A 10,340-nucleotide genomic window follows, 5' to 3' on the forward strand; every position below is an offset into this window, starting at 1 on the left:
GGTTTAGCTGAAAACAGGACAGGATGCGTATAGTTTTATTTTCCTGTGTTGTGTATTTGCTATTAGCAACAACAGCTGGACAGCTGTTGTCCGGCTTGCTCGGAGGGGCAGGTGCTGCAGGTGCCGCAGGTGCCGCAGCTGGTGCCACAGGTTTAGGGAACTTAGCACGTACAGCATTAGGAGTTGGCTTACTCGGCAGTTTGTTTAGTGGAGGAGGAGGAGGAGGAGGAGGAGGCGGCAATTTTGGTGGCAATTTTGGTGGAGGAGGAGGAGATTCTTTCGAACGAGTGAACCTTATAATACCAGATGATGGCGATGACTTTGGTGGAGGCTTTGATGACTTTGGCGGAGGCTTTGATGACTTTGGTGGTGGAGGCTTTGATGACTTCGGTGGTGGAGGCTTTAATGACTTCGGTGGAGGCTTTGATGACTTTGGTGGGGGAGGCTTTGATGACTTTGGTGGACGAGATGATTTTTTTTAACGGATCAAGGCTTCTAAGCACTATCAGTATGTAGAATTTTTGTTGTTTATATTTTTCACAACACTGTGTCAATTTCACTGCTGGTAAACTATCAGTCCCCGAGGGCATCGTCAGTTCTATAGGTGGTACACCGGTACTAACATGATTTGATAACAAACTTTTCAAAAATCGTTTTTGAAAAAAGAAATTCGGGAAAATTAACTTAAATAGAACTATAGCTATTATTTTGAGGTCTCTTTTGGGCATATAGACCTTATTCTTATTCATCATTGGCTTTTACATACTAGTATTCGGTTTGAGAATTTCGCATGAAGGTTAAATCCAGAAAAGAGCATCGGACGCATTTTATCTTTAAAGTGGTGTGTCATTTATTTTACTGTCCTTTTTTTTTAAAACACAGACACCTTTCGGTTTATCAACATCTGATCCGCTGAAATAGTTTTGGATAATTATAAATTTTGACAAAATTTATTGTCTGGGTTTTTTTTCTTCAAATTAAAACAAACACATTCATTTAATATTTAAAACCAATCATGCTTCAAACCCAAAACAATGTATGTAAAATTCAAATCAAACAGTTAGTCCTTACAACATCCATGTTCTTTTTCCCAACATCAGAAATAACAAGGAAGTCTTGTAACTCTCAGAAGATGATTCTACAGATATTACTGCAGCATTAAACCTCAGTATAATTTTATTTGATCTTATCCTCATTTCGTATATGTTGCATAGTAGTTTTGTTAAATAATTTTGCAATTCAAAATCATTATGTTTTTTCCGAGAAAAAAAAAATCGAATTTTCACGTGAAACACGATATCGAAGACATTTACGATTGTTCTTTGTTATGTAACCTTCTATAGCGTATCTTCATATCAAAGGAAGCCATTTTTCTGTCTTAAATACTCGAAACTAAATCACTAAACTTCATGGAAAATGATTAGTTACTACTCATATCTTGGATAGTTTTTGAACACGAATGAGATGAATTCTGAAAAATGTCATTTTCAGACGTGATGTGTTGATCTTCAAAATTTCCTTATTTCTTTTTTTGTCAAAATCTTGAGTCTGTCAATGTTATAGATTTTTCTTATGTAATTATTGATAGATTATCCTTATGTAATTATTAATAGATTGTTTTTATGTAATTATTAAGAGATTATCTAATGACGATTAAATTGGTATACGTATCAACTTTTTTGTTTTTCAAAAACTAGAACTAATATAACAATTGAAATACTTATCCCAATTCATTTCAACATTTCATGTATGTTGTCATTAGAATTTCCTTAAATTACGTTGCGTATATTTATTTACAATGCAGCGTTATTATGTAAACGTTAAAAAGAAATTATATAATTATGGAAATGTATCCATATTGAGTAAACTTTAAAAACAGAAGATTGGAATAGTCAAATAACTTACCAAACCGATACAACATGTTATGTATGTGTAAGTATGCGAACTTGTGCATCATGTTTAAGGACTTGTTGAGGTATTTTTTTGCTCAAGACCAAAACTGAAAACGGTTTTGGTAAATTTGTGAGCCTCTGAATAACTAAAAAAAACAATATTCACTGATGGTAAGCGGATGCCCGTTACGTGAAGTTACGGTTGGCCGAAAATGGAGACAACTCTAGAGATAAGTTTTTCTTTTCCCATTTTCGTATAGAACAAAGTTCATTTGAGCCAAACCTGTTGTCGCATACATACTAATCGTGAGTGCGTTGATAAAAAATAAAATTTGATACATAACACATTCGATTTCTTAAAATGGTCATTAAACATTCGAGCATGATGGTCGTTACTTAAATGTGTGATGGTCATAACGTCAACTATTGTAATTTGAATGATGGTTGTTACCGATGCAAGATGGTAGTAACTTTTAAAAGATGATCGTAACTCGAGTATCTATACGAACTTTTGTCAATGTATTTTATGTACTATGCACATAACCAAGTAACGTATTCGGTGTTGACATGAATATCAATTATGTGGTCATTTTTATAAATTTCCTGAATAAAACTTTGAATTTTCGAAAAACTAAGGATTTTCTTAACCCAGGAATAGATTACCTAAGCCGTATTTGGCACAACTTTTTGGAATTTTAGATCCTCAATGCTCTTCAAATTCGTACTTGTTTGGCTTTAAAATATTTTGATATGAGCGTCACTGGTGTGTCTTATGTAGACGAAACGCTCGTCTGGCGTACTAAATTATAATCCTGGTACCTTTGATAACTACTATTGCTACTCTTATAATGATATGAAGAAATTAAGTTAAAGAATGATAAAACAAACACAGTTCTGATTATTCCAAACACCCATCATTTAGGAGTAACAATGAAAACTGATCAACTCGCAGTAAGCCAAATAGTAAGTTAGGGTTGAGTATGTAAATACTTTCTACGATACGTTAAGGCATACACTGGTTCAATGCACGTGTACTTTTTTTTTTAAATTCATTCAAGACTTAATTTGTCTTATCTTCAATCATGTTGGTAGATGAAATTGTTGAACGTACAATTTTTAACAATCATCCTTAACTTTTAATCAACTATTTTAGTTATCATAAATCATCGTCCTTTAAATATTCGGCTTTTGCATGTTCCTGATGGAGTTAAACTCAGATGTGCGCTTTGGAGTCATGCAGTTTTTAACATGCTATTTTTTTTTTATCGATTGCTAACGATCATATATTTCGTTACATCATTGATATTAGTTTTAAGTATTGGCACGGAATCAATACAGAATCCAATGTGTCGCAATGAACGTTGTGTTAGCCTCGAATGTAAGATGTTATTGATATAAATTTTAAACTGCTACCCGCTATACACGCTGCATTTCAGAGTAAGATCAAATATTAGTAGCTTGTAGTCAGGATAATTTTACAAGGTAGATCTATATGTACCGCGGTAACTATCAAACACATATGCAGGTTTAAAATAATGTTAATGTTATATGTTTATATTTTATGAATTATTCAGCTTTTATGATACAATCACACTGAGTTGAAGCATAAATTTCTACCTTTTAATATCATCCTGGCTCCAAGCTACTCATACGTGTATTAGATTTAGTTCTTAAATTCAATGTGTATAGCGGATAGCAATGTAGAAAGAAATCAACAACTTTCTACATTAGAGGCTAACACAACGTTAAAAAGTGTTGTTTTTAATCGAATTTTGATATTTCAAAACTTTGATAAAAATTCCAAAAAAAAATAAAATTTGATTTTTTTAAATTTTTAATTGATAGTTAGTGTAACACGGACCGATATTGAATTATTATATGTTGTATGTAAAAGAAAAAAAAACTTCACAAATGTATCATATAATATATTAATATAATAAAAGATTCGTTTTAAAAACTTGACTTCCCTTACTTGGACCTATTTTATAAAGAGCTACGACCATCATGGATATTATATATTGCACAATCATGTTTTAGAAGCAGTAAAAGACAGTCAATATTTAGGCGCAACTTTCAGTCATGATCTTGATTGGGGAACACATATAAACAATATTACCTGTAAGGCAAATAAAACCTTAATCACTTGTCCGTCCAGGTACAGCGTAAGGCAGCCAGGTTTGTCTTCAATGATTATAAAGACAGATCACCTGGAGCAGTTTCAAAACTAATTAAATCATTGGAATGGGAAAATTTAGAAATAAGAAGGAAAAAAAGCTAGATTGACCATGCTATATAAAATAAATTGGGGGTTAGTTGAAGTATCTAAGGACAATTTAACAATATTTGATAGACGTACTAGGGGGAAACATAAATTTAGGCAAATATCAACAAATAAAGATTTCTATAAATTTTCATTTTATCCTCGCACTATTTCGGACTGGAACTCACTACCTGAAGCAATAGGTATATCTGACACCCTGAAATCCTTCAAAAGTGGTATATCCACTCTAACATTTGAAGGATCCACAACAACTTATTAAACTGCAAAGCCACTGTACATAATGTATATATGTTATTGTTAATGATTTTTCTTTGTCATATTATTTTTAAATTAAGTCATATGTACATAGCACATAAGTTCCGGGAAGTTTTACACTCCTACCTAGGAGTCTACTCCCGTATTCGGAAGAAAAGGAAGAAGATATTTACGTTACGACCGTTATCAACATTTTTGTTGTTTAAGTTTTCCAAAAATGAAATTGATTTTATGTATCAAACTTTATTTCAATATCAACGCACTGACAATTATAAGATATGAGACAAGTGATTTGGCTCAAATAAACCTGTACCAAAATAGGAAAAGAAAAACTTACCTCCAGAGTTGTCCCCCATTTTCGGCTATCAGTAACTTTACGTTACGGCCGTCCGCTTACCACCAGTGAATATTATGGGAAATTTGAGTTCACCCTGTTAATTAAACATCATCTTCTCTACATGATGTGTCTATTAATGATCATCTATCACTTATTAAAACACCGTTCGGTATTCGTCACGTTCGTACGAAGCTTTATTCACTACTTCTAAGTCTTTCTGAACGTTATTCTTTGTACAAATTATGATTGGAAACCATTGTCATAATTCCCTGTTTAAGCCAATACAAACTAACAGCTATCATATCGGATATTTGTAGTCACAGACTTTCTAAACCGATCAGCATTAGATAAGAAGAAAAGAACAAAGGATCCTTTCCAAAACTTTCCTTCACCAACAAAGGTCTCGGTGCCATCAACTTTGGCATTATCCCTCATCATAAATCAGTTCACTGGTATATACATCTCTATTTGAACGATCAGTCTCATTTCGTTTACCTTCACTAAACCAATCCAAACTAAAATATTCAATTACAAACACGTAATGCAGGATCTGAATATTGACGAGGGCACGTGTGTTAGTGCTGGTTTCTTATTCATATATTACCCTACTGGCAACATAATTATTGGCGAAACGACAATCGTCAATACCCCTTCTCGGCTAAATCTCGTATCCAATTTTCATTTTGCAATGGTATTAAAACATTTGACTGTTCTGCCCTTTACACAAGCATTCTCTCTTCCAAAATATAAAAAAAAGGAAAAAAGTTGGTCTTGTTTTGTCTATTTAAAAAGAATGTCCAACGTAGATACAAGTGTCTTGTCGTTGGGAGGGAAGAATTGTACATCGTTAAAAAATCGCTCTGATGCAAACATGTTTTTTTCTGAAACTGACAATATCCAGATGCGTGATTCTTTATTGAAAAGATACTTTTAATGTTTGGGGGACGTGTTTTCCACAAACAATCGGTATTCCAAGGGGAACTGGGAAACAACATGTTTTTTTTACTGTGCTTCTCCTTTATTCACATGATGATGATTGCATATAGAAGTTTCTTATGAAGAATCAAAAGAAGCTTGAATTATTATTAAACTTCTTTTTCGGCTATGTAGATGATGTCTCACTAAATAATTCAATTTTTGGTGACCGATGAACGCATCTATCCCAAATAACTTTCTATAAAGGAATCAACAGGTTCAGTTTTCTCTGCATTATATCTTCACTTTCATCTCGAAATTACATTGAGGGTCGGTTGAGTACCGTCCCTGACGACAAAACAAATGATTTCATATTCAAAATTGAAAAAAAAACATCTATTCTGTGTAGCAACATTCCAGTAGCACCAGCATATACAGTATACTGTAAACCAACTTATTTTTGCGGATACTTTATTTCACGTTTGAGCCTCTCTGAACCACTTCGCGGCTATTTAATTTTGCGATTTTTTGACTAACTTGATGAAGATTAATAAGGAATGATCCAAGTTTTACATATTCGCAACCATTTATATTCGGGTAATTTTTCTTCTCGCGAACGTCGCGAAAATAAATTGCTCGCGAAAATAATTGGTTTTCAGTACTGCAGTATATATCTCAGTTAATACGACATCCCAGGGCTAGAATTTCTTATTGTGATTTCCTTGAAAGAGGGTTGTTGTTCACAAGGAAGCTTTAAAACCAATAGTTCCAAGTAGTTAAATTGAAATCATCTATTCGAATATTTACAGACTCCATCATTAGTTGATTGACCATTATGGAATGGTTCTTTCTCAGATGGTGACGGGTATGTTTCAATTGTCGTAAACACCATCCCGACCTGTTTTTCCCGAATGTAACCTACCAAATTAGACTTATAACCGCATTACGTCGTAACTACAGTCCCCTTTCCTTTCATCAATAAAATCAACGGTAACATTCAATGTGACCTACCGAATTAGACTATTTACCGGATTTGTAATAAAGCAACACAACGAGTGTCCCAGGTGAAGCAGGATCTACTTACCCTTCCGGAGCACCTGCGATCACCCCTAGTTTTTGGTGGGGTTCTTGTTGTTTAAAAAAAAGTGTAGCTCTGTCATGTCAGCAGATGCTTAAACAAAAGCTTTTCCTGAGTTCCACAGTAATTTTAAGACTTAATATTGTATAAGAAGATTTACTTTGTCTGTCATATTTGTTTTTTGTATATTGTATTGTATGAATAAGGCCATTAGTTTTCTTGTTTAAATTGTTTCATATTTATCACAATTGACTATATGGTATGATTTTTTTTCTCATTGTTAAAGGACTTACTATAATTGCTTTTATCTTCATCAATTGAACTCTGGTTAATAGTTGTCGCAATGGTAATCGTGCAACATCGCCTTATTTCTATAAAGATAGGTCATTAACACATAATCTTCCAAATAACGAACACCATTAAGATACTACATACGACACCACGTGACATTGTTTCCCAAATTGGGATAGGCAGGTGGAAATTATGCTAGCTGTATCATTTACCCATGTAAAACGTACAAAAAAAACCAAACTATAAAAAAGTGCACACGCGTAAAAATCTCGTCTGCTTCACTAATATCATGGTTGAATACATGCCATAAAACAAATACAGTTAGGCTATTGCTTATGACTTTGGTAATAAGGATATATAAAGATATGTATAGTATCTGAGACGAAAATTGAACAGATAAAACCTTTCTTTCTGAAAACTGTGGTCTAGGTTAGATGTTCACCGAACAATCATACAGTTGACCTATTATTTAGAGTATCAACTGACACTTTCATGACAACTGAACATTGACCAATGAAGCATTGAAATTATGTCAATGTCAGATGAAATCTGAAAAATAGACTTGTGAACATTACAATCATTCCACCCACTAAATATACTGTCCGTATGGCTTTTAGTATCTGATAAATTGACCAAACCGATAAATTGAATTTTGCTCAATGAACCACGAAAAAATTCAAGCTCAGATAAAACCTGCTATCATACATTTATTCAAATACAGCTGATATATTCCTGATAGTATCTGAGAAACAAACAAAACAACAAAAAGTTAGCATTTACCATCTGATCATGAAAATGGACCGATGTCAGATGAAACGTAACTAAGCATAAGTCAGTCAAGTTGTAAGCAAGTTGTCACTAGTGTTCTCTTTGAACAAACCCCCTTATTCTAAAAAGATAAAATTGAGAATGGAAATGGGGAATGTGTCAAAGAGACAACAACCCGACCAAATAAAAAAAAACAGCAGAAGGTCACCAACAGGTCTTCAATGTAGCGAGAAATTTCCGCACCCGGAGGCGTCCTTCAGCTGACCCTAGAATCTGTTAAGCTGATAACAGGATTCATACAATGCAACTATAAGTAAAATATTCCGCATGGACCATATTTCTACTGTCTTGTATATATTTGTAAGACGATAATTTATTTATAATTGAAAACATAGTATACGTCAAGAAACACAGTTATGGGGTAACTGACTGGGCGCGTTCGTATATCAGTTGTATATGATAAAATGAATATTGCATATCCTTTTTCATACCGTATCTTCCTTGACTAACGATATGTAAAAGTCACGGTATGAACCCAATACCAAATCTTATAAATAACCTAACTTTTGTTGAAGTCTTATATATTATGTTAATAAAAACCTTCTTTTTCAGGTAGACCTTGTTGGCAACCAAACAGGCCATGAGAAAACACTGAATAACTACCATGAATAAAGTTATTTTTAAAAGTAGTGTTTAAAAAACATTACCATTCAGACCAATTTACACACTCACAAGCGCAACGATATTTCCACAAGTCCAATCATTCTATATATATAACACTCACACAGATAACGGCTGTTTTGTTTTGAGTTATTTATTATCACCCTGTAACAATATGTATATGCGATTCAGACTTTTTAAACGCAATAAAATGATTTATTTGTAGAATTCATAAAACATTACAAAAAAATAAAAGTTGAAATAAATTTCACGAAACCGTTGTCTCTAGTTTTAAACTACCCATCCACACAACGTTAGTATCACTGAAATAAGTTTCAGTTCCTATAGCTCAGGCAGACAGCAGATAATTGTAAAATACGTTAGGATTTGTCCAGTAATGAATTAGATCCATCTAGAATAAGTAATGCGTCGTCTGCATATTTAGACCGCATTCGCTCTGAATTGTCTATTGAAATACTCCTCATCTCATTACTTATGCTGACAAGACTTTTAAAGGGGTTTATATTCATTCTCCCCGATTTGACTCAAATTCTCTCATTTGATTTATAACATACTTAAACGTATATCAAAATTATAAAAAGTCTTAAATAAACAATTTACAATGCATGGACTCAACTATATGTTACATCATTTCGTGTGTAATTAAGTATAGACACCGTATAATTGTAAAACTATCGCGGTGACCTTCGAAGGCGAAAGCGGCCATATAACCCAATTTAAACATAAATATCGAGAGAAATAGATACATGTAGCAAACTCGTGCGATTTGATTTTTTTTGTCTGTTTAATTTCATGTTAATGCTTAAAAATATATGTTTATCATTGTTTTACCTCCATGTACAAGCATGATTTTTTGTGGATCGAATCAGCCAACAAAATGGTTTACCATTGTTTCACTTTCAATATTGGATTTCTTTTCCTTTTAATTACTGAACACGCCTAATTCATGCGTAATCCATCTCTTGTTCAAGGGTGAAATTGAAAGTCATATAAACACGGATTCAATGAGGTCGAATTATTCACTCGCAATTAGATAAAAGAAGGGCGAAACATACCAGAGGAACAGTCAAACTCATAAATCGAGAATAAACTTACAACGCCATGGTCAGAAATGGAAAGAATATACAGACAAATAATAGTTCACCGGAAGCAACATAGAAAACTAAAGACTGAGCAACACGAATCCAACTAAAACTAGGAATGATCTCAGGTTCTCCGGAAGGGTGAGCAGATCCTACCCCACATGTGGCACCGTCGTGTTGCTGATGTTATTACAAATCCGGTCTAATAGTCTAATTCGGAAGGTCACATTCATGAAAAGGGAAGGGGATTGCATTTACGACGTAAGAAACATATCCGATATCATCTGTGAAACGGTTATTCCATAACAATGAACCAACTCGTAATGGCGTCCGTGAAATTTACGAAAGGATGATTTCAACTTTACCATTTTGAACTCTCTGATTTAATAGCTTTCTTGTGAGCAGTAACCCTCTACCAAGGAAATCATGATAGGAAATACAAGCCTAGGAAAATCTTATTAATTGGGAGATACATACTTAGTACGCAGGCGCTGCTGCAATGTTGCTACATAGAAATGGAAAGTTCACAATTGGGAAGCTGAAATCATATCTTTTGTTGTTTTGTTTTCAACCTACCCTCATTTTTTTTATATCTCTTAGCTCATATCCCTTATAAAGAAATATTATTAATTGTAGAATGTTTTTAAAAAATGATGACTGAATCTCCTAAATTGAAATATTTCAAAGAGAGAAAAATTGAAAATGAAACAGAATCAAACACCTTTTGGTGATCTATCAAAAGTAGCATCATGGATGTCAT

At 33.5% G+C, this 10,340-nt stretch overlaps 1 protein-coding gene across 1 annotated transcript; it reads left to right on the top strand.

Moving 5' to 3' along the window:
* On the top strand, window positions 1-8,757 carry LOC134709444 (uncharacterized). Its single transcript, XM_063569603.1, has 2 exons — window positions 1-508; window positions 8,430-8,757. Exon 1 carries the CDS (start codon window positions 24-26, stop codon window positions 480-482), a length of 459 nt encoding a protein of 152 aa, XP_063425673.1. The 5' UTR covers window positions 1-23; the 3' UTR covers window positions 483-508; window positions 8,430-8,757.
* The last annotated feature ends 1,583 nt before the right edge of the window (window positions 8,758-10,340 follow it).

This window comes from Mytilus trossulus, chromosome 3 (assembly GCF_036588685.1).
Source record: "Mytilus trossulus isolate FHL-02 chromosome 3, PNRI_Mtr1.1.1.hap1, whole genome shotgun sequence".
In the NCBI taxonomy this organism is placed as follows: domain Eukaryota; kingdom Metazoa; phylum Mollusca; class Bivalvia; order Mytilida; family Mytilidae; genus Mytilus; species Mytilus trossulus.

Excerpts from the sequence above, each read along its gene's own strand:
- LOC134709444 (XM_063569603.1), top strand. The coding sequence starts at position 24 with ATGCGTATAGTTTTATTTTCCTGTGTTGTGTATTTGCTATTAGCAACA.